The following is a 27,171-nucleotide window of genomic DNA, read 5'->3' on the forward strand; positions in this document are numbered from 1 at the left end:
ATAATAATGTAAGAGAGAAAAGCACATATAAATACAATGCCTGGCAAAGATATTAAAGGTATTCACATACTTTATTGCTTCCACTTTTTTCTGCATTGCGACTGTCACAATGCAAGCCCTGAATGTTTTTTATTGGGATTTTATGTGATAGATCAACAAAATCTCATTCGTAATTTTGAAGTGGAAGAAAAATTACAGCTTGTTTCCAAATTTCATCAAATAAATATCTGCAAACAGTGCTGAGCATAAATATTTATCTTCATAACAGCTGCAGGTCTTTAGCAGGACTTCTCAACCAGATTTCAACACCTATAGTCTATAAATGTATCCTTAATAAAATGACTGCAGCTCAGTTAAATGGAGAGCCTCCAAACTGCAGTTTTCATGCCTTTTCACAGATACTCCCACAGCATGATGCTGCCACAGCCAAGTTTTACCATAGGGATTATTTCTGTGCAAGTTTTCTGCAACATATAGCTTCTTGCAGGCAAGCCAGAAATTTTAATTCAGGTCTATCTGGTATAAAGAAGATATATATATATATATATATATATATATATATATATATATATATATATATATATATATATATATATATATTTGTTGCTGTGAAATAACTCTACTTTATGCAAACTGTAAAAATAAAAATGAAAACATAAAAATAAATCATAAATTGGTAACTTATTCTCACTCTGGTACCAATCACACCAAAAATACATTTTACTAAAGCAAACCTTAATGTGGTCTTAGCTTTACAAGACAATGCATCACTTTGATTAAGCTGAAAAAGGCCTTTATGGAAAATAAAAAGATGGCTGGTGAAAGCTGAAGGAATTAAAATGGGATCCTACCTGAAGAGGATGAAGCCAATGGACTCGACAGCAGCTCTTCTAACGTCATCGTTCACGTCACTCACCTTAATTAAAATAAGCAGAGTAATTAGATCAAGTGGAAAAAACTGACCTCTTCAGTTTTAGTTTTAATGATGTGGCTTCTCATAAAATAAGCAGCTCCACTGTCACACCCATGCACAAACTTAGCTTGCAGAGAGCACCCCCTACAGGGCAACCAATAAAACATCAGTGATTCAGTATAAAAACTTAGCGGCAGGAACAAATTTGATTTTTTTTTCTGCTTTGAACATAAAGTTTCTGAACCTTCAAAAAGAATCGTGAAAATCTCTTTAGAAAAGGTTTAGATCAAACAGAAATCAAAATATGGTTAATACAGTACAGTATTCTCTTTTAAAAAGCAACTTTGCATGTGTTTTACAGCCAGGTGGATAAACCCGCCACCTGCCAGTAGGAGAGCTTTACAGATGAAACTCACAGCGACATGCAGCAGGCGTCGGATGGCCTTGTTGTTCCCAGAGCCGCAGTATGCCATTCCAACAGTGTACATACCAGATCGCCTCAAGATGGGGTCCTACCATAAACAATGACAGAAAGCAGAGAGTTGAGCTGTTTGTTTGGGTTTGAGTCCCTTCCCACCGCTAACTTTAACAGAATGAAACCTGGCACAGAGTACAAAGCCTCACGTGACATAAAGTAAACAGTCTGCTACAGAGTGCTCAATACATCAAACATATGTGCAGTGCATCAGCCTAATAAAGAATAATGGCTTTTAGTTTATTCTCAAATTGTTTAATGTCCTCCACATTTCCTCCTCGGATGATAAATCAAGCCAGTTTATTTAAAATCTACTGGGCAATATGTATTGTTCTGTTTTAAACAACAAAAGTTAGTTATCCTCTTAGTGGCTCGAAGTCGAACCTTGTCTCTGCAGAGGCTCTCGATGAGGGCGTCGGCCTCCTCCATGCGTCCGTACATGACCAGAGCAATCCCCACAGCAAGGCCACGCAGGATCTTCTCGTGCTGCGTCTCCTGAGCGTAGCCCACCATGTCCTCGATCGCCTGGGCCGACTTGGAGCCCAGCATGACCAGACCCAGAGCCAGGCCTGCAGCTTCGCCTGGAGTTCATATCAAACCATCAGCATGCTTTGTTTTGAACTTTACCTCATTAAACACATTGGTATAAAAAATAAACAAGTTCTAGGGCTGCTGTGACTCACTGACATAATCAATGAGGTAGAGAAGAAAAATCTGTTGAAACATCATATGTATCGCGACATACTGTGCAGCCCTAGTTTGTACTGCATAATTTATGCGTTTCATTTTGTTGTAGCGTGAAATAGCCACCAAATTTTGATGTTAAAAAATAAACTAAAATATATATATTTTTTGAGAACAAATTATTTAGAATTCACAAAAGTTCTTATAGTGCATTTGCTTTGCCAGCCATGACAACAGTGATTTGGTGATTTCAGCAGCTTACCAGTGACGGCGTCATCCTGGTAAAGGTTGGACTTCAGCAGGTCATAAACATCCTGTCTGGCTGTTCCCAGAGCAGCTAAACCTAATCCAAGGGCTCCGCCGTGACGGACAATCTACAAAAGAAAAATAATTAAGCCAGACAATTAGGAAAACATCTGTTTCTCAAGCAACATTATATATTAGATTCTGAAAGGAAATAAACAATATAAAAAGATGGGGGGAAAAAAACCTTACATCATTGCTGGCATTCTTGAGCTGACCGAGCAAATAATCAATGATGTCCCCACCATGATTGGCATGAATGAGGCCCAGAGCATACAGGCCTCCTCCCTCCTGGTAGGCGGAGCCGGGGGAAGTGTCTTTAGGCAAATAAGTGGCCATTAACTGGAGTGCCTCTTTCTCATGACCCTGAAATTCAAAGTCAAATCACAAATTTAAAGGAGCTAACAGATTAGTTGTTTCAAATTTCACTTTATAATGATTCAGTCTTACCTTATGAATGACACCCAGACTTGCTGTGGCTGTAAACTTTGCCCAGTTAGTGGCTCTTGCTAACCACTCCAAGTTTTCTCTATAGGAGAAGAAAAGTTAAACTTGTTTAAAATGATATGTGCTGCACATATTAAACTTTAGTGTCTTTTTATTTATGTATTTTTTTACCTGAGGAACTGATCACTTGTGGTTCCTGTGTGCATAAAGGAGTTGGCGATAACTGTAGCTGTGTGACACACCGAGTTTCGAACTGCGTCCTGCAGCACCAAAGAATTAAACATTAAGCAAACTTTAACAATGTGCCAATCATCTGAACAAGTTTGCAGCAGTTTCTGGGGTTCATCTCAGCATTTCCTACCTTTGTGTTTTTCAGAATCATCAGATCTGTGTTGTTATTTCGGATGAGAAACTGTAGGTGTAGCTCTATGGTCATCTCCCCGCTAAGAATTTTGATCATTTTGGCGTTCTGGTCTTTGGGTTCTTCCTTCTAGAATGATTCACAGAGGCCATGAGGAAAACTGAAGTAACGGTTTTCATTATTTAGACAGAAAAAAGGCCAGCATTGTTACACAACATGAAATGCTTACAGTTTCTGCAGCCTTTCCAGCTGGTGAGCTTCCAGCCTTTTCATCAGTCTCCATTGCTTCACTGGAATCCCATCAAGAAATATTTTAATTAATTTCAGTTAGTTTACAAGTTATTGGTCAAGCTGGCCAGAAAATGTGAACCTAAATATTTTTCAGCTCTTTGTACCTTTCCTTGTCTGCTGTGGGAACAGTGCCTGTGTTTGTGGAGCCAGGCACTGCAGGGATGGGCGTTCCTACAGTGTGCAGGTTCTGAATGACAGAGGACAGGAACTGCTGGCTGGCGCTTTCGTAGAGGTCGAAGCAGATCTGGTAGGCCATTAGCAGGTTGTCCTCTTTTACTAGCTTCTCCAGGATGTCGCTGACAGCCTGAGGGTCATCCAGGAAAATCAGGCACTAATGGGGAAGAAAGAAAGCAAAACATTAAACGTTGGCACTGTTCAGATGTTATGTATGGAACTAAATGGAGAAAAGATTAGTGTTTGATTGGGAGGCAATAAGGGATCTGGGTTTTATTTGTTGTTGTTTAAAAACAGTAAAATTGTGATTGTACCACAATGTAAGATCTCTAAAATAACTATATATCAGGATATTTAGGCCATAATTATTTTTTGGACAATTTTTTCCAATTTTTCTACAATCTTGCCAAATATAACTAGACAAGAAAAAAAACCCGCAAAATGTTTTTAATTACATTTATGAGGAGGGAGAAAATAATACTGATGCATCTGTGCAAGAGCACAAAACAGCTATACACAGAGAGCATTTATATACAGGTATAACAAAAGACTTGCAGCAAAAAAGAAAAGAAAAAAAAGAACAAGAAAAAGCCTGGACCACTTGAGAAATGTACTCTGCTCGCCCCCTGGAGGTGTGCTGTGGTAACTGGAACCAATACCTGCAGATCCATTAACTACTATAAATTGTGATGTTGAGTCCCCCTGTTTCAGAACTGTTCAATAAATTCCCCAGGGAGATTTGGAGGACAAATTAATACCTCAAACTCTTTGCTGTCAACAAAACATGTACATGGATGACAAGACCCAAGGCTTGACAGAAGAACATTACACAAAGCATCACACTGGTTCTACAGCTTCTTCCCCGTCATCTACCTGCCGTTGTACGTCCCTCCCAGTAAGGGGTGCAAAAACACCCCACCTTGTATATTAAGCCAAGAAAAGCACTGTTCACCAAACCAAAACAACTCTATACGTTCCTGATGGATTTTATGGTTTTAAAATGCAGCAGATTCACAACCTATTGTCAACAGAATGATAACAACCCTCCATCGAACCCCAAATTCCCAATTTTAGCTAATTTTTTAGCTAACTCCGGCTTTTACATGTGTTTTTTCACACTGCATGGAGTATGCTGCTATAGGTCAAGATGCCTACAGTCCTAACCTACCAACTATATTAGCATTTCAGCTAGATTTAGCTTTTTAGCTCATTTTAGCTTAGACACTGTTGTGACCATACAGTTTAGCTTTGTAAACTATGTTCCGCACCAATTTCTAAATCTCTTCAGGTGGGATTTTTGCATTGACTGAAAGTTTTCACTGCTATTCTACAGTTTTTCTGTTTGCATTTAGCAGGCTTTTGCTTTATTCCGCTGCTCCTGTCTATTTTTTACATTTCTGCAGTTTACTTTAAATTGTTCTGCAATTTTTATTAAAAAAATATTCAGCTTGTGGACTTCCGGTTTGCCATGCGGACAGGTTAGACGTAGCAACGGACTGCTCCGGAAAAATCCAGACTTTTAACTAAATTCACCCCACAGAAAACTAATTCTACGCCGCCTATCAATACAAAAAACATTCTTGGCAAGTATTTTTGATTATTTGCGCACTAGAGATGGCCTGTAAGAGCGCGAAAGGAAGTAAGAAGGAGGACGCTAGCTTAACGCTAGAGGCTATCACCGCACTTTTTCAGCAGCATGGTGAGGATCTGAAATCTGAGTTCAAGTCTTCTGTCAACATGCTGAGCTCCAAGCTAGACCAGGTGCGGCAGGCCCTGGAGGAACAGGCAGAGCGTATCTCTTCCTTGGAGCTCGCAACAGAGGATCTGGGCCAGCGAGTGGCTAGCCTCGAAGACTCATGTGCTGCTCTCCGTGAAGACAACGCTAAGCTAAAAGATAAAGTGACTGACCTAGAGAGCCGCAGCAGACGGCAGAATATTCGCATCCTCGGTCTGCCCGAAGACACTGAAAGTGGGCGCCCTACTCAGTTTTTTTCCAACCTTCTCTGTGAGCTATTTGGGAAAGAGGTGCTCCCATCTCCACCAGAGCTCGATAGAGCGCACCGTTCTCTGGCAGCCAAACGGCCCGCAGGACGTCCTCCCCGCCCGGTGATCCTTCGCCTGCATCGATACCTGACTAAAGATCTCATCATTCGGGAAGCCAGGAAGAGAGGAAAGCTCGACTACAAAGGTGCGTCTCTTCGTATTGTGGAGGACTACAGTCCAGACGTCCTGGCCCAGCGCGCAGAGTATAAGGACATCATGGCGGAGCTCTACAAACGGGGCTTGAAGCCGGCTCTTCTCTTCCCAGCCCGTCTCCGCATTACGCAATCCAGCGGTGCCAAAAAATTTTTAGGTTCTGTGGAAGAGGATCAACAGTTCATCAAGAGGCTTCCAAAACCACAGGAAGACCAATAAAGGAGCAACGTTTTGCCGAGGGCTTTCTTCAGAAACACAGGCAGGCTGCTTTTCCTCAGGACGCAGTAGGTACTGTAAAAATAGACTTGTCATATTGCCGTATTTCCAATGGACTTTTTCTGGCCATCCTTTTGGCTGGTATTGGACTTAATGAATGGAAGGGTAGCTCTGTCTTTCCATTTCTTGTGGTTGCCTCAATTTGTATTGCAATACTACTTTCCTATGGTGTTTACGACAACCAGTAAACTATGTCTCAAAATCTATATCAATGTGGGGGGGTCTATACCTACTTCATACCCACTAGGAGCAGTGGTTAGTTTGCTATAGAAAGTTCAGTTTTTTTTATTCCAAGGTTATTGGTTACTGGAAGATTGAATCTCTAAGAATGTTAATTTTGAAGAGCTTGCTGCTACATTGTTATTTTTTGTTTAGCAGCTGTTTATGTTTGGGGGAGGTTTTGGGGGGGAGGCTAAGGTCACTGCCAGGGGTCCTGCAAGGTACTGCAACCTCTCTTCACCTCTTTTGTTCCAATCTCTGCCTGCCATACTGCTATCGTACTTATCAAAGTAGGACAACATGTACACTCTGAAATCGTATTAGTCAGTATTTAAATTTTTTAAGTTGGAATGTCAAAGGTTTAAACCACCCAGTGAAGAGAAGAAAGGTTTTTTCCCATATTAAACGATTTAATACAGATGTGGTGTTTCTGCAGGAGACTCACATCAGGACCTTGGACGGGGGTCGTCTCCTGGCTTGCTGGAAGGGACAATGTTTTCACTCCCATTTTCAGGTTAAGGCACGGGGGGTTTCTATACTGATCAGCCAGGGTACTCCGTTTGAGGCCGATAATGTGGTGGCTGATAAACATGGCAGGTTTATTATCGTAAGTGGGAAACTGCATGGCACTCTGGTCGCCCTGGTCAATGTTTATGCTCCTAATACAGATGACGAGAATTTTTTTAAACAAATATTCTCTTTCCTACCTGACCTCAATAAATACTCACTGGTCCTGGGGGGTGATTTCAACTGTTGGTTGGACCCAGCTTTGGACCGCTCATCCCTTAAAAGTAATGCCATAAGCAAATCTGCATCAGTCATCCAAACCTTTTTATCTGAGTACGGGCTGTGTGATGTGTGGCGTACTTTAAATCCTGACAAGAGGGAGTACTCATACTTTTCACATGTACACAAAACTTACTCAAGAATTGATTATTTTATTACAGATTCTAAATGGCTGCAGCAGATCCGTTCCTGTGACTATCATAGCATAGTTATCTCAGACCACGCCCCACTCACTTTGTCCCTGTCCCTTCCTCACCTCCCCCTAAGAACTGGATCATGGCATTTCAATTCAACCCTACTGTCTGATGAAAACTTTGTAAAGTTTATTCAGGATGAGATACGTTTCTTTTTCGCCACTAACTCCTCCCATGAGATCTCCAGCCTTGTGGTGTGGGATACTTTTAAGGCCTACATTAGAGGCCAGATTATTGCCTACTCAGCCAAAATTAAAAAACAGTCCACCTATGAACAGAACAACCTAATTCAACAAATCAAAGAGGTTGATATAAAATATGCTCTGAATCAGTGTCCTGAACTGTTCAAAAGGCGCGTTGAACTTAAAACAAGGCTTGACCTCTTGACAACACACTCAGCTGAACGCCTGCTCTTACACAACAAATCCAAATTTTATGTGCATGGCGACAAACCCGATAAACTATTAGCGACCATGCTCAAGGGCTCTAGGGCAAGGCAAAATATCTCTAGAATTTGAAAACAAGATGGCAGTATAGTAACGGATCACGGTCAGATTAATGATGCATTCAGGGACTTCTACGAGGAGCTCTACAGCTCACAATCACAGACCAATTCCAACATGACTGTTGATTTCTTGGCTAAACTTCACATCCCTGTAATTTCACCAGAACTCAAGAACAGGTTAGATGAACCCATCTCCCAGGCAGAAGTCTCCCTAGCAATAGCCTCAATGCAGTCTGGCAAATGCCCAGGACCGGATGGTCTCCCCTCAGAATTTTTCAAACAATTCTCAGACTTACTCTCTGTGGAGCTCAGCTCCACCCTTACTGACTGTTTTAAACAAGAGTCCCTCCCTCAGTCATTTTATGAGGCTTGCATCACTCTTATTTCAAAAAAGGGCAAAGATCCAGTGGAATGCACCTCATACAGACCTATCTCTCTCCTAAATACAGATGTCAAAATCTTAGCCAAAATTCTTGCCCGTAGACTTGAAACTGTTTTACCATCGGTTATTTCAAAAGACCAAACAGGCTTCATTAAAGGTCGGCACTCATATTTCAATGTTAGAAGGTTGCTTAATATCATTTATTCCAGCGCCTCAGAGTCAGATGAGTGTGTTGTCTCTCTGGACGCTGAAAAAGCCTTTGACCGGGTTGAGTTTGACTATCTTTTTGCGGTCCTTGGTAGATTTGGCTTTGGAGGAAACTTCATTTCATGGATTAAACTATTATACCAGCAACCGTCTGCCACAGTTCGTACCAATTCTCAGACCTCAAAACCTTTTAAATTACAAAGAGGCACCCGTCAGGGCTGTCCTCTTAGTCCCCTGCTTTTTGATCTGGCCATAGAGCCCCTCGCCATTGCACTTAAAACCAGTAAAGAGATTTCCGGCATTTGGAGGAATGATATGGAACATAAAGTGTCGCTTTATGCAGATGACCTTCTACTTTTTGTTTCCAAACCATCAACCTCATTGCCTTTTGCTCTCGACATATTTAGCCAATTTGGTCAGATTTCTGGGTATAAGCTGAACCTCACCAAAAGTGAGCTTCTCCCAATATGTCAGATTTAGCCAATCTGCCGTTCAGAATTGAAAGACAAAAACTCACATACCTTGGTGTCACAGTGACAAAAAAACATAAAAACCTGTTCAAAGAGAATCTGATTCAACTGTTGAACCAAGTGAAGGGGTCCCTCACAAAGTGGACGCCCTTTTCCATGTCCCTTGTGGGACGTATCAACTCAATTAAAATGAATATACTGCCCAAATTTTTATACCTCTTTCAGGCATTACCTATTTTTATTCCTAATACTTTTTTTAATGAGCTAGACTCGACTCTCTCGTCTTTTATTTGGCAGGGTAAACGCCCAAGGCTTAATAAATTACAACTCCAAAAACCTAAACAGCAGGGGGGGTTTGCCTCCCCCAATTTCCGGTTTTATTATTGGGCCGCCAACCTTAGATGCTCAGTGTTTTGGTATTTCTACTACAACCTGGGTGACTGTCCTGACTGGGTGGCTATGGAGCTGCGCAGTGGTAACAATATATCCATTCCTGCCTTGCTCTGTTCCCCACTTTCACTCTCTTCAGTTAGTGCTATTTCAAACCCTGTAGTGAAACACTCACTGAAAATATGGGGCCAATTTAGGAAATACTTTAAACTTCATGACTTTTCCCTCTTAAGTCCAATTGCACTTAACCATTTTTTCAAACCATCTGTTCAGGATGGGGTGTTCCTAGAGTGGCACCGGAGGGGGCTTACTTATTTTAAGGACATTTTTTTAGAGAAGAATTTGGCATCCTTTGAGGAACTTAGCACTAAATATGGTTTACCTAAATCCCATTTTTTTAGATATTTGCAAACCAGAAACTTTATTCAGTCTCACTTATCAGGCTCAGTTTCTCTGCCAGAGTTTACACTATTGGAAACCATCCTATTATTGAACCCGACTCGTAAAGGGCTGGTTTCTTGGCTTTATGATAAAATGTTGAGTATGAAAGAGACCTCCTCACCTGAACTTAAAACTTCATGGGAAGAAGATTTGAATATATCTATACCAGATGAGACATGGGACTCTATACTTAAACTGGTGAATGCAACGTCTCTGTGTGCGCGCCATTGTCTCATTCAGTTCAAAATAGTACATAGAGCCCATCTCTCCAAAAGCAAACTGTCTCGTTTCTATCCAGAAGTCACCCCATACTGCGACAAATGCAAAACTGCTGTAGCCACACTAGTTCATATGTACTGGTCCTGCCCCGCTCTTGGTCAGTTCTGGACAGATGTTTTTCGTACGATGTCAGGGTTGGCCGGGGTGGTGGTAACACCTGGCCCCCTCTTGGCTCTCTTTGGGTTCAGTGGTGGGGGGTTGCCTTTGTCGGCCTCTAGGCGGCGGGCCCTGGCATTTTGCTCACTGATAGCGAGGCGCACAGTTCTGACCAGGTGGAAGGGTGCTGCCCCTCCAACTCATAAACAGTGGCTATGTGACCTTATGTCGTGTTTAAAACTGGAAAGGATTAGATGTTCTCTTCAACACGCAACTGGTAAATTTGAAAAAACATGGGGACCCTTTCTTGACTCATTTCAAAACATACAATAAGGCTCCAGATTAATTAAGTTAATTAATTTTATTAAAATGTGTTCCGTTTCTGTCAGGGATAGGAATGTAGTGGGTGGACCTACTAGGCAGTGACCTGGGTGGGCTAAATGGGATTACTTTGGAGGGATTATTTTCTCTGTGTGTATTATTTTATGTATGTGTTAGATACACTTCTTTGTACTCACAAACTGTATGTACTAAAGGAAAAAAAAACTCAATAAAAAGACAGTGATTAAAAAAAAAAATATTCAGCTTGTAGCATTCATTCAGCATTTTTGCAACACTACAATGTTTTGTAGTTGTTGTTAAGTTCAAGTTTAAAGACATTTTTACTGCAGTTACCTGACAAACGTTGATGAAATCTGGTTTCTCCAGATTCATGTACAACTTGACCAACACCCGCAGAACCTCGTTACGGAACTTCTTGTTCTGCATCAGGGACATGCAAACCTTCAGGCTGTAAGCAAGGAGGCCGCTCACATCATTCTGAAAAGGACAACCAAAATAATGAATTAATATTACCAACAAATCTAGACAACAAAAAAAATACATACAAAACAACTATAATGTAATGTCACAAGACAGAGAGAGAGAGAAAGAGAGAGAGAGAGAAAACACTTTCACAAGTTAAATTTGATTAAATACATCAATATTTGCAGAACAAATCTGACCATTACTTGAATTTTTGATCTAAAAATGCAATATATTTCACAAGATATAGAGCTATTAGGAAAGGTTTAAATTTGCAGTAAATATTACCAACTGTATACATGAATGACAAAGGTACTGACCGATTCAAGGATGGTCTTCTCAAAAATGTCAAGACGCCTGGTCTCCAAGGCGATGCCAATAGCCTGTTTGTATTTGTGATCATCTAAGCAACGCAGGAACATCTTGTTGACGATCCCCTCAAGGCGAGGGTCGATGTCCTTCTTCTCCTCATCCTCCGACAGCTCAGCATTTTCCACCCGCAGCTTGGTGTAGTGATCAATGCACTTGGCTGAACAGAATAAAGGGAATACATGCATTAACTCTGCCTGAATAGGAGTAATATGACACAATATGATTTTCACTTCCACCAGAAAAACGACTGTGTAAACATTAACAAATAAAGATCATCATCTCACTATGTACTAAGTTTTACAGTAATAACAGAAGTATTCTTGTTTCATCACTCACCGATGATGGTCTCCACATATTCGGAGTCATCTGTAACACTGAAGAGATCCCCAGCTCCGAGGGCATAGTTCAGGGATTCTTCAAAGGCCCCAAGATGATAGAAAACCTTCGAGGCCACCAGGGCAGCAAATTCTCGGCTCCGAAAAGATTCATCCTCATACAAGACCTCACTGGACATATAAGAGAAGTAGTTTTATTTGACAGAAAAGGGAAACACTGAAATTCACATTTGTTTTTCTGTAAATGTTTACTCCAATTGTACACTTACGTTCTTGCTGTCCCGTTTTCATCACATTCAAACTTATTAGTTTATACTTACATTTTATCTACAGATCCTGAAATCTCAGCCCAGAAGTCATTCACAACGGAGTCTAGTTTATGCAGAGCAAACTCCTGCAAATTAGACAAAAACATTGCTTACAACTTAATTCATATATTTTAAAGCTTTAATCAAAAAAGAAAGGAAAATCTTTTTCTACTAACTTTTTATAAAAAGGTCTTATACTAAAACATGAACTGCAAAGAGTTTCAGGAATGTTTACCATCTCAGAACGTTTGACAGATTACTGTGCAAATAATATTTACCTTTAGCTTTGGCTCCTCTTCATCAAGGAGGGAAATAATCCCAGCTTTGTAAAAGACAAACACAAAGAAACTTTAACATCCTGAATTTCTGCAAATGGAAAAAAAAAAAAAAAACACTCCACCTCCCCACGCCCTAAGCAACATTTAAGCACTTCATTTCCTAGTATGAAATACAGAAATTTTTACTTTCCATAAGCAGTAAAATACAGAGAGGCAGTAGATTATTTCAGACAGCTAAAATATTTGGTGCCGCAACCCCCACACATGACTTTGGCAAGTAAACATAACTTTGGCAAGTAAAGGACAAATATTTCAATTCCACAAAATTTGTTGTTCATTATGATAGAAATGAACACAGCTGAGGAGTTTCTGAGAGAATGATTAGTTCTCATGTTTTGGGGGAAACAGATTATTTGAGACAGTTGAAATATTTGTTTCCCCCAAAATAAATATTTTACTCCGTTAAACCTATTTGAACCACATGAAGCCCTCCAGACGGCTTGTATTGTCCGCTGTCACCGGTTGCTAGTACCGTGTGACTCAGCTAATTCAATGGCAGCTAGCTAAAGTTAAAACTACAAAATTAAAAACCTTCTTCTGAGACTCACCGGCAGATGTTATCATGACTGCTTCTCGAATAAATCCCCGGATCCACTAATTAGATTTAAAAAGTGGACGTATTCACGGGTTCTTGGAGAGAAAATATAAGATTTGTTATATGTGTAAACGCTCTGAGCCAGCTACACTTTTTTTTGTCCAATAATATCGTAAGCCCCCGTTGGAAAGGACCTTTGTTAGCTGGCTTCCCTTCTGCCTGATCATAAATACACACGATAATATTACTTTATTTGTCATATGCTCATTATGTCCAATAATTATCAATAAATAAAAAAATTAATGAGAAAAAATAATAGTTATTTTGTGTGTTTTATTTATTCAACTGAGTTTGAGTGTAATTGGTTTATAGAAAGGCATTTTTAAAGACGACCTCTTTCGTTTGACAAGACTCCTCCTCTCCTATATCAATCAATCAATCAAATTTTATTTGTATAGCACATTTAAGCAGCAAGGCATTTCAAAGTGCTTTATATCATTACAAACACTTATGTACATGCTACATAAGTTATGTTAATTTGCAGAAGGAGGAACTTTTAACCACAGATGTTAAAATATAATAACTACTTGCCATGTATGGTGGATTCCACAACAGATTCAGCACCTACAGAATATTTGTACTAAGAGAAAGAGGCAGGGGACTATGGAGCCATCATCCAAGATGAAACATCCAAGGTCCAAAAATACATCAGAAAGATGGCCCCAATTAAGAGACAAAGTGCTCTGTGAATGTCGCATGACAATTAAAGTAGAAGAGACTTAGCTGGATGAACCATCATGGAGGAAAAAACTGTCTACGGAATCCACCACAGTCAGATAGCTAAAGCAGCTGAAGTGACCACATTCTAATAATAGCTAGAAGGGGCAGGTCTGAAGAACAGTGCAGAATCACTGATCAGTCAGTGCAGGAGGCGTTGAGCAGGTGAGCAGTACAGGTCTAATCTACCAGCTGTAGGCCACTGGGTTTGGCTTGTTCATTTAAGCTCAGCTTTCAAAAAGATGTAGCTTAATCACAGTTAATTCATAATGTAACATGGTGGACAATTACTTTTTCTTATATACTGTTCCATAACATACAGTCATATTTGTCTCGTTTGTCAGACTAAAAATACCTTTAGAAAATAGCAATCTCAAAGCGGGTATTAAACATATTTTTCATTATGCCTACATTTTGGTATGTAAAAAATATTTTTTATTGGTCTTATAATATTTTAACTTTAAATGTCAAGTTTTTATTGTCTGTAAGTGGAAAATTATCTTATATAGCAGCGCTAAAATATCTATCTATGTTTAATTATTCTACATAATGTGTTTTTGCTTAGTGATAAGTTCCTAAAATAAACGGGCTTTTCAAATTATATATTTTTAATGGACCTAGTTCAACACAATAACCATATTTCACACACAAAAAAATCCATATCGATCCATGTTAAAGTGTTTTTATTCATAAAGACAGTTAAACTGACATTCTAAATAAATACTTAAACTTTAAACAGTTGCATTTTGTTCCTGTGATAAACAATAGTTAAAACAGTACTTTGTCTAAGGCACAAAGTTCTACTAAAATAAAAGCAAAAGCATAAACAAAATCACATTACTTCACAGCATTTAAAAAATGAGCCCTTTAAAATGTCTGGGTCATTTATTTTCTGTGCAACAGATGGAGCTCTTCTGGGTTCACAGCGTCACCTCAGACAGTGCAACAAATTAAACTTAAAAAAAAATGGAATAACATAGATTTAAGTACATCATTTAAGTGTTTAAATTAAAGTATCAAGTAAAAAACAAAAGACTTCAAGAAGAAAGCTCACTTCGGTTCCAGGCTGTTAAAATAAGAGCTGACTTCATTGTACCAACAACCAGCTATTCTGTTGCTCATTTCAACATGTGCTTATTTATGTATTACACCTCAGTTGATCTCATCAAATACCCTGTTAATGTGGTGTTACAGTAAAACTATACAGATACAGTAAATCATCTTGAGGTTATTTATTAAGAACAAGTTGTCAGGCAGCATCTTTCAGGGTAGAAGTCTGGTTGGCTCAGTGGTCATGGTTTCAGCATCATGTAATAACCAGGCTGTTACATGACATAATGTTTTTTTTTTGTTGAACTTCCACAGTGAGGATGTCCACAGTGATAGGTCTACAGCTGGCCACATGTATGAACATCAGTGGTCCACTGCAGCTTTCACATGAGGTTCAGCAGAGAAGACGCCAGTTTTCAGAGGGAGTCCTTCGTCTGGGCTCCCATCTTCGCCTGAAATGTTCAATTAAACCAAACAAGATTTGTTTTTAATTAAGTCACCATTTATGGCTTTAAAAGTCGTGAGAGTTTAGATGTAACTACACAGATGTATTTTCCATTTGTTTTAACTAATTCAGCTTCTCTGCTAGAAAGACCAGAATGAAAGCAAAAAACTATAAAAATAGACCAACACAACGCAGTGAATAATTGTAAAGTGGAAGGAAAATAATATGGTTCTAATTTCTATTTTACAAACAAATATTACAATTTTTTAGAATGCATTGTTATACTTTACTCTGATAGCCCTAAAAAAAAAACGTTATGGAGAAATTTAAGGCAAGCTTAGGTTGTGAAACAATACTCCAAATTTTAAACATATTCCAAAGATTTGTACACTGTCTGAATAAAAGTGTGGTCTGACTGGAAACCTACAAAGATGTGATCACCCCTCTAAGCCATGCCAACTCTGAAGGAGCTGCAAAAACCCACAACTCACGGATGAGCACTTCACAAATGTGAAGTGCTTCACAAATGTGAAGTGCTCATCCGTGGCAAAAACAAATCCACTGTTTAAAAAAACAAGAAGTTCTATTTATAGGTTGCCTTCAGTCATGCAAAATGTCTTCTATTTGAGGGAGAAAACAATCACACACACATTCTCAGGTAATGCTGCGCCACACCATGCTATACTTAGTGTTGGCAGCATCATGCTGTGAATATGTTTTCCCCCTGCAGGCTCAGGGAAGTAGGTTGCTGGAAACATGGATGGAGCTCAACACACAGCCAGAGCTGTAGCATGTCTGACAACAGCCCAGTAAAAGTCCAGGCCTAGCAGTAAATGAGAATATGTGCCAAGAATTGAAAATTCATTTTCACAGAAACTCTCTATCCAGTTTGGCTGACCTTGAAGCTACGCTACAAACAACAATGGGCAACAATTCCAGTCTCGGTTGCTGGAGACATTTCCATAAAGGCTTGCAGCTGTAAACGCAGGGGATTCCACAGAGAGTGGATTCAGTGAGTACAAATGCAGGTCACATTAAGTTTTTATTTTTACACTATGCCATTTTTTTCACTTCACAGTTATGTTCTCTTTTGTGTTGGTCTATGACAAAAGTTAATGACCATAAGTAATTAAGACAACCCTACATAGTGTAAGCTAACATGAAGAAAGGACATAATAAATAAAACATCATTTCATAAGTATAACGCTGCCACCTTCTGGTTTGCAGTTCGAAGATTTGTTGTTGGTCTGCCTTGTGACTTCTCCCACCTGAGGCCTGAAACAACACTGGATTGGCCACAAAGTCTGGCTCCCTCTTTCTCCGGCATTATCTGAAAAGTAATAATAAGAATTTAATGGTCTGGCATCACATCCAAGAGCCTGATTGTTTTATGAATCCTGCCTTTGTTCGATGGACTTTGCAACTATGCCTGGGAGGGGAAAAGAATGTGTGCAAAAATGTGTGGTCTTGTGAATGTCACACATTGACCCACATGTCACGGTGCATGCTGGTCTGCTTTAGGACGATGTGGGGCCCCTCAGCTATGAGCAAGTCTTGGTCTCTACCCACAAAAGTTTCTTTAACAAATTGCAGCAGCCAGATAAAGACTCTTGGGTAAACAAACCCAGAGATTTTTTGGCCAGCTGTTGTGTGTTTGGCTTTGGACAGTCAGTCCAAGGGGCCATGATAATTTCTAACATCGTATAAATGAATTTCCAATAAATTTGAATAAATAAATTGATATAGGCTTATAGTTTTTCTTTGATAATCTCTAAGAGAGAGAGAGAGAGAGAGAAACTGCTTTTAGACTCCACAAAACCTCATGGTCTGGGTAAAGTCCTGCCCAAAAGAACCCTTCAAGAATGTGTCACTGTTATCCTAATCTTTAGTCAGTTTTAAGTCTCGAGTCAAACTAAAACCAAAACTTTTGTAACTGTAACCAGCTACTAAGGTTTAAAATAAATAAAAAAAATAAAAAATAAATGTTGTAGCTCAGTGACCTTCCCTGTTTTTAATTACCCCAAAACACAGATGTATGTCTCTGTAAATAAATGCTTTCCAAGCACAGTATTTTACAGTTTGTCAACATTTAGACCCACCTGGCTGTGAGGTGTTTAATTAATTGGATTTTGACATATAAAAGCAACATGCAACTATTTAAAAACAATAATGTCCTTCTAATTAAGCCTTTTATAGGAGGACTTTGTACAACAAATACTAAATTTCCCTAAAAGCAATAGATGCTTTAGGATGTCTTTTTCATGCCCGTGTTAGTTTGGTCAGACTTTGTTATTATTTAGCCCAGAAAAATATGTTAAAAACTAGATTTTGTTACCCAAATCTCCTGTCCAAATTTAGCCAACACAGAGATATTTGAGGCAGGCTTGCCTAGCTCATACAGTATGATCAGCTCCAAACATATTTCAGCTGCATTTGAACATAAAAAAAAGTATTTTCACTGTTCAGCAAGCTCTGCTTTGTGAGAAAGGCCTAAAAGTCATATCCCATACAAAGAAAATCTAAATAACAACAAAACTGTGTAGCCATCAAAAACAAGCTGTTGCCCAGGGGGTCCACAATTTCCTAAGTCCAGCCCTGGGGCCAGCAAATTAAGAGAGGTGGTCTTACTGCTAAAACTGGATTCAAGGCTTTGTAAAGCTAATTCCAGATATTTCACTTTTATATGCTGCACTCAGAGGCTGTTCTTGCATGAATTGTGCCCTAGGCAAGACCTCCCGTCTGTATTCCCCATATTAAATTAAGAAAATTGAGTAATAAATTAACTTAATCTTAAATTAATTGATGTCTACACCTGCTGTTTGGGATGCAGCGTAAACAGCTTTGCACGTGTTTTTCTTGACGCTCAGGATTCTGTCTTCTGTCTTCGGGATAAAACAGCCGACCCAAATCGTGTCTGGTGAGTGTTTGCGGAACACGGAGCGCATCAAAAGCTCCAGGACTTGCGCACAGCGCTGCGTCTCTGCGCTCTCCTGCGTGGTGTGTATTAATCCAATCAGAGCAGGCCGGGTGACCGGGCCACGCTTCGTGCGCGCCTTTACGTCCTTCAGGATCTCCAGCAGACACAGCTCGTTTGAAGTTCTGCTGATGAAGGTCTGTCTGAAGATGAAGACGATGACCGGGGAGTCTATAGCCCGCTTGGAACTGTAAATATTAAACCTCCTGGTTGCGGTTCTCTGAGGGTTGCTCCTCGGTCGTTTCTCTTTCTCTCCCTCCTCCAAATCCTTGCGCTTCTCTGTTAAAGGTATGTCGTTGCTTTTTCCGGACTCTGCCTTGCCTTCAGTGTCGCCCCGATGATCCCTTGGCGCACAGCATGGGAGCTGTCCTTCGCTGATGTCAGGGCTGCTGTTGTGAAACATGTCACGTATGAACTCCTGAAATATCCCGACGTCATCTCCGTCCACCTCCTTACTTCCACAGACATCACTGACCAGATAAATCCTCTCCTTTCCTCCGATCTGAGCCACAGCCTTCTGAAACTCCCTCTCCTCCGCAGGCAGAGACTCCAAAACGGACATTTTACGCGCGATCACGGCAGCGCGGATTTGCTTTTTATTATAATTTTGAACTAAAATAAGGCATTGAATCCGTGGAAACCTGCTCCACTGGCCGTCAGCAGAAACTTCCTCCACGACCACAGCGAACACCAATGAGGAGGGATAGGGCGAAGGTTCGCTGCACGCTTCTATTGGCTAATATCATCGATGGGCGGGGCTAATAGTAAACGGGCTTGTTTGAAGGTGATTAGGTTAATCTTTAATGAACGGCCAAATGCAATTACTTAAGTTACATTTGCGTTTAATGCTTCCTCTGTAATTCTCATGCTTTAATCACAAGTATATGCTGCATCTAAAAAGTTTTTTAGTATCATTGAAAAGGTTTTTTTTGTATTTTATCGCCTTAACTCTATTACACATTTTACATCATTACAGATATTTTGAGCGCATATTTCTGTAAATTTTTGTCTTATGAAAACCCCAAATTCAAATGAGGGGTTTCATGGCTCCATGTCTTTATTAGCTAGTATAGCTAATAGGAAGTAGTTCAATCACTCAGCAAATCCAACTGGTTTTTCAACTTTGAACTAAAACATGCTCTATGTCATTACTAGATCTAGTCTGGGACTACAAAGGTAGTCTCTGAACATTTGAATATTAAAAGCAAAACAAATTATTGAAACTTTTTTAAGGTTTTAATGAAAAGGTTTTCCATGTGTTATATAGGAAATACTTTTGGTGTGGGCTCGTTTTACACAAGTTCCTGTGTTAATGCAGAGTTGCATTGAAATGGTCAGTTTGCTGCTCTGATGTAATGTAAAGGAAATCCATATTGCTCCACTACTGACCTTCAGCTCTTCTGTATTGTTGGTTCTGGGGTTTCTCATTGTCCTCTTTACAACACTCCAGTGATGAATCAGTTTACTAGCCAGGCAGGAATAGTGGTCATTATATGGTTATAACCCCAGGTATTGGTGACTTTGGCAGTGTTGGTTTATGAGCAGAGTGAAGAATGAAGAGCTCTAGGTTTTCCTAGACGATCAACAAGAACAGATGTCATGGCTCCATGTCTTTATTAGCTAGTATAGCTAATAGGAAGCAGTTCAATCACTCAGCAAATCCAACTGGTTTTTCAACTTTGAACTAAAACATGCTCTATGTTATTACTAGATCTAATCTGGGACTACAAAGGTAAATGAAACATTACAAAAGCAGCCATAAGCACTTCCTGGCTCACTACATCAACGGAAAAGATTCCAGTTATGTTTACATGGATTTCTGTGAAATTATTTAATCTTGTGGGACAGCTGTTGGTGGATGATGAAATCTCCTGCCGCTCACTTTCTTTAATTTCACAACTCTCATGGTGAAGAGTCCCGACTTCTGTCCTATGTTGTAGATATCAGGGGTCTCAAAGGAAAGAAGAGACACACAAAACATGACAGTCATCGTAATGTAGACTTTAACCTGCTTTTGTTAAAGCATCCTCAGAAATGTTTCACTTTCCTGCAAGATCAAAAAGCTGTTCGACCTGAAAGCCTGCTGAGTTTTCCTGACTCTAATCCTTTAATCCACTCACGCCAGGTCTGTAATTAAATGGACATGTCACTCTAAAATACAGCTGATTTCTTCATGTGGAAAACCAGATTAAGTTAGTGAAGCTTCAGATTTCACCCATGCGTCTGTTTCGTAATTGTTTACAAATGAACAAATGATAAACTGTATAGTTTGACTTTGACTAATACAAAGGAGCCGGTCTTTGGCCTTTGGACCTGTCAAACATTGACTGGGTGGGTGCTGCAAGGGTTGTCTCACAGTTCTTTCTGCAAAATCTTAACATGCTTACTTTATTACACCGAATAGGAGAGAGCAACAACAGTGCTGTGAAAAAAGTGTTTTCCCTTAGATATTTCATCTGTTTTTACGTTTTGGTCACACTAAAATGTTTCAGTATGTTATTATGTTGTATGCTGTTGTTGTTTAGAGCCATTTGTAGGTGGACTTCAGATTACTGCTCTACTGCACAGCAAAAGAGTGCCTGAGCTTAAAGTTTTTATCTGATGATTCGATATTCTCCATTATTTACTGTTAGAGCAAGATTCATGGTTCCATCAATTATAACATATTTTTCTGGTCTTGAAGCAGCAAAGCAGCCCCAGATGATCACATTATCAACATCATGTCTGATGACATGATGACATCAGAATTTGTTTGACAATCTGAATTATATAATTGTGACAAGAAAAGTATAAACAGAAGAAATGTGAATGTGGCAGATACCTTTTCACATTGCTATTATGATAACCTTTTGCTGCAAGCATTAAAAAAAATCTCCAGAAACTTAGAAATAACCTTTAGACATACTGACCTCTTTGAGAAGAAGAAGCATCTGGGAGTCCAGAATCTCACTTTGTCCAATTAAAGAAACATGGAGGCTTAGGCGAACTGTAAAGAAGAACATTTGATGACTCAACAGAGAAGATGACTATCTTTCACTATGTCTCTGTTATTTTAGTCACAATAGTTAAAAAAAGAGAACAAATGTTGAAATTAAATGTTATCTTTTGACTGTCAAAGTCAATATTGTTTGACTGATTAAATATTGGTCTTACTGAGTCGACCTCTGTATTTGCTGGACTTTGTCAAATAACAAACATTTAGCCTGTTATTATTTGGGACCATTGGGTTGTCACTTAATTGGCAAACATATGAGGTTTTTGAAATTGGGCAAAACCTCATATGTATTTCTTTTGAAAATTAACTATGCTAATTACCCTTCATATCTGTCTTATTTCTTATTAAAGCACATAAAGTGAAAAGTATCAAAAAGAGCCCTTTGACCAACCAATATAAATTTAAATAAGAAGTTTCATTTTGGCAATGCTAACCAACAAGACAACCAATAGTTTTGCATTTATGAAACAGGGGTATGGAAAGGTGCTCTGGTCAGATGAGATCAAAATGAAATGCATTGGAATAAGTGGAGAGCGCTAGGTTTGGAGGAAAACCCCGAAGTCGCCATCTGTGTCGGCTTAAAGGGCAATCTGAAATGTTGTGTTTTGCTGCCCTCTTGTGGTTAGACTTTCACACCAACCCGATAGGAAAGAATCCACAGTTTATCCAGCTGAACTCTCAGTTTATTGGGAAATATTCAGATTATCAAATGTCAAATAGTGTGTAACATTACTCAAATATGCATTTAATTTTCCCTTCTTTTGTTGATTGTTAATTAATGTTGGTGGACCTAGATTTAAACTTGATTTAGGACACATTTTTTTTAATCACCTGTGATTTTTCTGTCTGATAATAGATCTCTGAGAGCAGAGAGATGAGAAGCTGTCAGAGTTCTCACAGAGTCTCCAGCACCAGCAGACCTTCTTGTTCTCTGATCATTATTCTCCATTTTGTTGTTCTGTGGAACCTGAAGTGGGGTGAGCATTGCTGTGAAGCACATAAAAGAGAGGAAGGTTATCTATTTTTGTTTAACGTTAAACATCGTAGTGAGTGGGTGATATAATTCACCAGAACTTGCTTGGGTTACTTTTGTTTAATAAAACTGTGAAAACAAAATCTTATTCCGAACTTTATCACCAAACAATAGCTTTTACTTTCACGTCGTCTGGAAACCGAGACTTTTGCAGATTTAATTGATACAGGCAGTTTGAACTCAAATTTGGCTGAATCACTTCCTATGATTTTGTCAATATTCAGTTCATTTAAAAGTGAGGATTACTTACTGACAAACATGGCTCCAAAAATCAGCAAAAACAACCAGTATTTCAAATCCCTGAAGCAAAATGTGCTCTTTGTCATTGTGAGGAAAGCTAATGCAACTCCGGGAAGAAACACTGTGTTAGTGCCCCACTTTTAGACAAAACACTCACTGACAATACTGGGTGTAACATTTCAACCTGGTTTTAACTCTTTTGAAAAAGGTTCAAAATTCTGGTTTGATTCAAAACACGGTTGAAAAGTGCAAGCAGTTTCTCTCAGAAGTCTCTCAATTCTTAAATATTGTCCTCCCTTGTGTTATATAAATGGAAAATCTGTGCTAATAATTGCCTACATGCAAATTGATGTGCAGCACAAAACTCACACTGCACATCACCATTAAGACACCATGTAAACAAGGCTTCAGCAGGGACAGGAAGCAGGTCAGAGTTGGTGGGGCAACCAATTAGAGGCTAAAACAGAAACTCGCCCTCCTGCAAGCATAGCAAATCTAAACAAACAGCCTGAGCTTCAACTGTAGTGAATTACGCATCAGCCCACTTCTCAGTTATGATGGATTTTGTGTTTTCCAATAAAAGCCAATAAAGGTGTTAACAAAATGGGGAAAACTGATATATTTATTTTCTCAAGACAGTCATGGACTCCTTTCAGCTTAGCTGTCATTAAAACAGAAAGAACGGAAACAAATGTCTTCTTCTATTCTTTTGAATTATTAATAGTAAATTATGTTCTCTGCCTGATCTGCTAACCCCAACTCATGTTTCATGGTAGGCATTTTTTCTAACAAAAAAAAAATCCCTTTAAGCAGTTAATGTAATTATTTTACAAGTTTAGTAAAACACTAAAGATTACAAGGTTATTTTATTTATAATAAAATTATAAATAAATGTAATGTTTAATGTTTTGTTATGTTTTTTCCCCTGCATATCAAAGAAATGAACAAGTTTGAACCAAATGCTTGTTATCTTAAAAAAATCAAACGTTGCAGGAATCAGGAGCGGTACTAGAACTCAGGATTAAAGTCACAATCAAGATTATTAAGCATCAGACGACTGAACACAGATCGACCACTAGAAGGAGCCATTTCTCTATTTAGAGTATGTTAGATCTGCCAGGCAAAGTCCCTGACAGATTAGAAACATCTACTACAGATTATTGCATTAATCTCAAACACTTCAGCCTTCTGTAGTGCTCAGTAAACTACAAAGTGGAACAAACAAATTATTGACCCTTTAAAACAAAACAGGCGTGTCTTGAAGAGGAAATATTGAATATGAGTGAAACAGACTCCCAATGAGTATTTCAAGCCAGCTCATCTTTTTTTGTGTGGTGTCATTACTACAGACTGAGTCATGAGTGTCAGAGAACATCCTGAGTGTGAGGACACCACAGCACCATCTGTGAAGGCTTTGGGACATGCGTTAGCTGGCCAAGCTGTTGATTTGTACTCTGATCGCCAGACGGAATTCAAACCGCACAGACGTCACTGAATTCCCCTCAAGAAATCTTCCTCAGTTTGAAGGTCTACCTCAAGTGTTGGCGACTCGTCTCCAGGTTGAAAGAGGGAACATCCCATGTGCACATGGCTCGCTCTGATGAAAATACAGAGAGGTTTAAATCTTTTACAAGTGCTCATAGGTATGTGTTGGGGCTGTGCTGCACATCAGTAGCTAAACAGATGAGAGAACTGATGCTGCACGCACACACAGGATTTAGCTGAAATAAGAAATGAATCGACAATTCGGAGCTGATGGGAGGAGCATGTGGACTTCAGTTCATGACGCCTCAAGCTGCACTGAAGTAAAAAGTAACATGAACTGCTATGATATGCTTACAGTTTGATTAACCCCCCACAGTTTCACCATATTTACAAAGCAATAATTAAATAAAACTACTTAAGATATTGATCAGTGTGTTATATAATGTCAACACCAGATTAATTTAATAGTAGCTTTCAGAAACATATTGTGTTAATCATTTTTGTGGATTTGCAATTTATATAGTATTACCAGCTGGTTTAGTGCTTGTCTTGCTTGCTGTCAGCTTCATAACAGACCTGCTTTTTGCAGATTGTCAACTACAGTTTTAAATTAGTGTTACTGTAATAATTTAAATTTAGTGAGTCAAGTTTATTCATATACTTTTTATAAATGAAGTACACATAAATTAAAGGTTTAAGTTTTTCTATACAAAAACTCCATCAAGTGGTTTGGAAAGGAAATAATAGTGAATAAATAGAATTAATCTTTTAGGTCTTCAGCTCTGCCATCTCCAGCTCCAGCGCTTGTCCTTTTCTCAATATCTTTTAATAATATTCTTTCCATTTCCACCATCCTGTAAATATTTTTTTATTCTTCAAGCTACAGCATCTTGAACTTTTCCACATTTTGGTCAAGTTACAATCACAAGTCTCAATGTATTTCATTGAGAGTTTTAAGTGATAAACCAACTTAGTGCATGGTTGCTAAAAAGCACAATTTACAAATAAAAATCTGAGAAGTGTGGTGTACATGCGCATTTAACCTCCTTTTACTCTCAGACTCCTAAATGAAGAGTGTAAGATTTTTGAAAACAGGCGCCTTCTTTCAGCCAGCTGAGGAGCAATGCACAGAAAGAAAACTCTGGTTGCTCCATCATTTCTCTGGCATTTGATTAAAACCTCATTAAAATTGTCACAAAATAATAAACCATAAAATACAAAAAGTCTTCCTCCCTAAATTAATCATATTGGTAAACTAAAGAGTTGATAAACTATTAAAGACACACAGGCTTCTTCCCCAACTGATGTTCCAGTTTTAATACAAGAATATCTATGGTCAAAGTAAAGAAGCATGTCTTTAAGTGCCTGCGAGTTTCACAGCACAAAGTCTTTAAACAAAGCTTGTTTTGTTTGGACCCAGCCTCAGAGGTCATTGTGTTAAAAGTTGTAGGAGGACAGAGCTGCAGTTCACTGGAGCAATGTTCATCAGAAAAGAAAGAACCAGTGTCCTCCAGGCGTCCCTCTCTTCCAGCAAACCTCCTGGGGTTAGACGTTTACAAAGCACAACAAACAGTCCACTGGAAGCAACTTTTCCAGCCCAGTGGGCCCGGACACGGAGAGCTGGAGGGTTGGGGACGAAGGAAGGCACAGATGATTACACCTTGAATATGCGAGAATAAAAGGTCAGGGACAGTGAGAACGTCAGAGAAAAGTGCGCAAACTGGAGTAGCCAAAAAAGATCTCTGTGGAATAAAGAGCAACTAAAACTTGAAAAAAGTGTAAAGAGTTCATTAAGGAGAAGAAAATGCTTGAGATGCACCAGTCAGTTAGTCAGAGTGCAGAATTACCACGTTCTTCTAATTAGCTCTGTATAAATATAATACATCACCTTAGTGACAATAAATACATTAATTAATTAATTCATGAACCGGTAACATATCAAAAATCAGTTTTGTTTTCTCTTAAAAATGTCCAATTTCCTACAATTAACCTAAATAACTGCCTCAATATGTACTGTGATGTGATGCACTTTTTGAGTTTAATAAAATTCAAATAAGAGTTAAAGACAAATGTTTTGATGGCTCTGTGAGGATAAACTTGTAATTTTTTTCATATTCTGTTAAAGGTATCTGCCTCTATCAGTGCAACTCAATATTTTCTTTTATACTTCACAGAAAACCAGATATCAGAAAAAAAACTAACCTAAGCTTCTCTGGAGAATATGTAATGTTTGCAGATAGCAATGAGTAACTTAATGGAATGAAAACACGTGAATTACCAACGTATTTTAATATTGTAGGACTAAAAACCTAAATGTTGACCAACCAGCTTTTCCTCCAAACTTACAAATTTATTGTCATTAAAAACATCCTTGAAAGCCACAAACTGCAGATTGTCCATAGGCAGACATTTTTTTTAAAGATACATAAGAAATCGTTAGTGATTGGTTGGCTGCTGCAATGCATTATTTTCAAAATTTTGATTGTTCTAGGCAATGCATCGTCATCATCATCAGCAATTCTCGTAAAATGAATTTTGCAGAATGAACATTTAACTCTCTGGGGGTCATTCCTTTTTGTGCTCCACCTGTGCTTTTTAAAAAAAAAATTCTATATAAGATGCTATTTTTTAAACTGGAAACCACTATTCAGCATGATTGAAAATATTCTCACAATTTCTGGCTTCTAGGGGGATGTAGGCTGTCATATCATACGCATTGGTAGTGTTTTCAATAAATGTATAATGAACAGGAGTCAGATATTCACAGGGACATTACTGACCTAAAAACTGAAAAATTGATGTTGGTAGGGCTTTAGGCAAGCTGAAAACAACAAAACAAGGGTAACAAAGTCTTTAGTTCACAATTAATACAAAATGACTTTCAACGTATAAGCAAATAACCTCACATCAGACTTACTCTATAAGCTCCTATTTGTGAGGCCAAGTTTTAGAGGTGAAAAATCCTGACAGATGAGCTGACTTTGAGCTGTCATGAACCATTTCCATGAGAACACAATGACGACGGCGTGTTGTCGAGGTAATGGCCTTGTCTGAAAATGCTGCCGTCCTAATATTTTTTAAAAGTCTAAAACATCGGAGGACCTTCGGCTGTCTGGTGACGTTTTATAATGCAAATTTTGTAGATGAAAAGGCCAGGTTTTGAATTGCTGGCCTTGGCCACATTAATTGAATTATATCCTCTGAACTCCAGGCATGCAGTCACATAAAAGAAAGCAACAGAAAGACATAGAAAAGGCCCCAATCATTGCCAACCTTCTCATCTGCAAGAAGTAACTTTGTATTCTCACAGCGGGCGCAACGATTTCGACAAAGCAAAAGTAATACACTCAGATGCAGGTCTTTATTGTCTTGGCTTCGGTTCCACCCGCAA

The 27,171-nt window shown here is 38.9% G+C and overlaps 2 protein-coding genes and 1 long non-coding RNA gene across 13 annotated transcripts in view; 1 reads left to right on the plus strand and 2 right to left on the minus strand.

Moving 5' to 3' along the window:
* The window catches only part of psmd1 (proteasome 26S subunit, non-ATPase 1), a 40,165-nt gene extending 27,195 nt beyond the window's left edge, over positions 1 to 12,970 (minus strand). The window contains exons 1-16 of one of the 2 annotated variants that reach the window (XM_032572275.1): positions 12,795 to 12,970; positions 12,187 to 12,230; positions 11,921 to 11,994; positions 11,602 to 11,771; positions 11,214 to 11,422; positions 10,765 to 10,908; positions 3,579 to 3,805; positions 3,413 to 3,473; positions 3,184 to 3,309; positions 2,994 to 3,082; positions 2,826 to 2,904; positions 2,568 to 2,741; positions 2,335 to 2,446; positions 1,773 to 1,969; positions 1,330 to 1,425; positions 852 to 916 (exon numbers count right to left, since the gene is read on the minus strand). In XM_032572275.1, the coding sequence (XP_032428166.1) occupies positions 852 to 916; positions 1,330 to 1,425; positions 1,773 to 1,969; positions 2,335 to 2,446; positions 2,568 to 2,741; positions 2,826 to 2,904; positions 2,994 to 3,082; positions 3,184 to 3,309; positions 3,413 to 3,473; positions 3,579 to 3,805; positions 10,765 to 10,908; positions 11,214 to 11,422; positions 11,602 to 11,771; positions 11,921 to 11,994; positions 12,187 to 12,230; positions 12,795 to 12,810 (1,883 nt within the window). In that variant the 5' untranslated portion in view covers positions 12,811 to 12,970. Of the gene's footprint in view, positions 1 to 851; positions 917 to 1,329; positions 1,426 to 1,772; positions 1,970 to 2,334; positions 2,447 to 2,567; positions 2,742 to 2,825; positions 2,905 to 2,993; positions 3,083 to 3,183; positions 3,313 to 3,412; positions 3,474 to 3,578; positions 3,806 to 10,764; positions 10,909 to 11,213; positions 11,423 to 11,601; positions 11,772 to 11,920; positions 11,995 to 12,186; positions 12,231 to 12,794 lie in introns of both variants that reach the window. The other variant, XM_032572274.1, reaches the window with a different exon arrangement.
* A 1,254-nt stretch (positions 12,971 to 14,224) lies between these two features.
* Positions 14,225 to 27,171, minus strand: part of LOC116726242 (uncharacterized protein C2orf72) — a 34,606-nt gene continuing 21,659 nt past the window's right edge. For 3 of the 10 annotated variants that reach the window (XR_004340564.1, XR_004340565.1, XR_004340563.1), the window contains 5 exons: positions 21,854 to 22,009; positions 20,937 to 21,013; positions 19,417 to 20,154; positions 16,267 to 16,383; positions 14,225 to 15,060 (listed from right to left, as the gene is read on the minus strand). Coding sequence is in view for 2 of the 10 variants with exons in the window: in XM_032572871.1 (XP_032428762.1) it covers positions 14,972 to 15,060; positions 16,267 to 16,383; positions 17,866 to 18,589 (930 nt within the window). In the remaining 8 variants the exon portion in view is untranslated. Of the gene's footprint in view, positions 15,061 to 16,266; positions 16,384 to 17,865; positions 18,707 to 19,416; positions 20,155 to 20,936; positions 21,014 to 21,853; positions 22,010 to 22,305; positions 23,651 to 27,171 lie in introns of those variants that run through there. The other 7 variants (XR_004340569.1, XR_004340567.1, XR_004340570.1 and 4 more) reach the window with 7 other exon arrangements.
* On the plus strand, positions 18,656 to 26,980 carry LOC116726243 (uncharacterized). The gene is made up of 3 exons (XR_004340571.1): positions 18,656 to 18,741; positions 21,879 to 21,999; positions 23,645 to 26,980. It is a non-coding gene; the product is annotated as an uncharacterized LOC116726243 (long non-coding RNA).

Source organism: Xiphophorus hellerii, chromosome 9 (assembly GCF_003331165.1).
Source record: "Xiphophorus hellerii strain 12219 chromosome 9, Xiphophorus_hellerii-4.1, whole genome shotgun sequence".
Taxonomy (NCBI): Eukaryota; Metazoa; Chordata; class Actinopteri; order Cyprinodontiformes; family Poeciliidae; genus Xiphophorus; species Xiphophorus hellerii.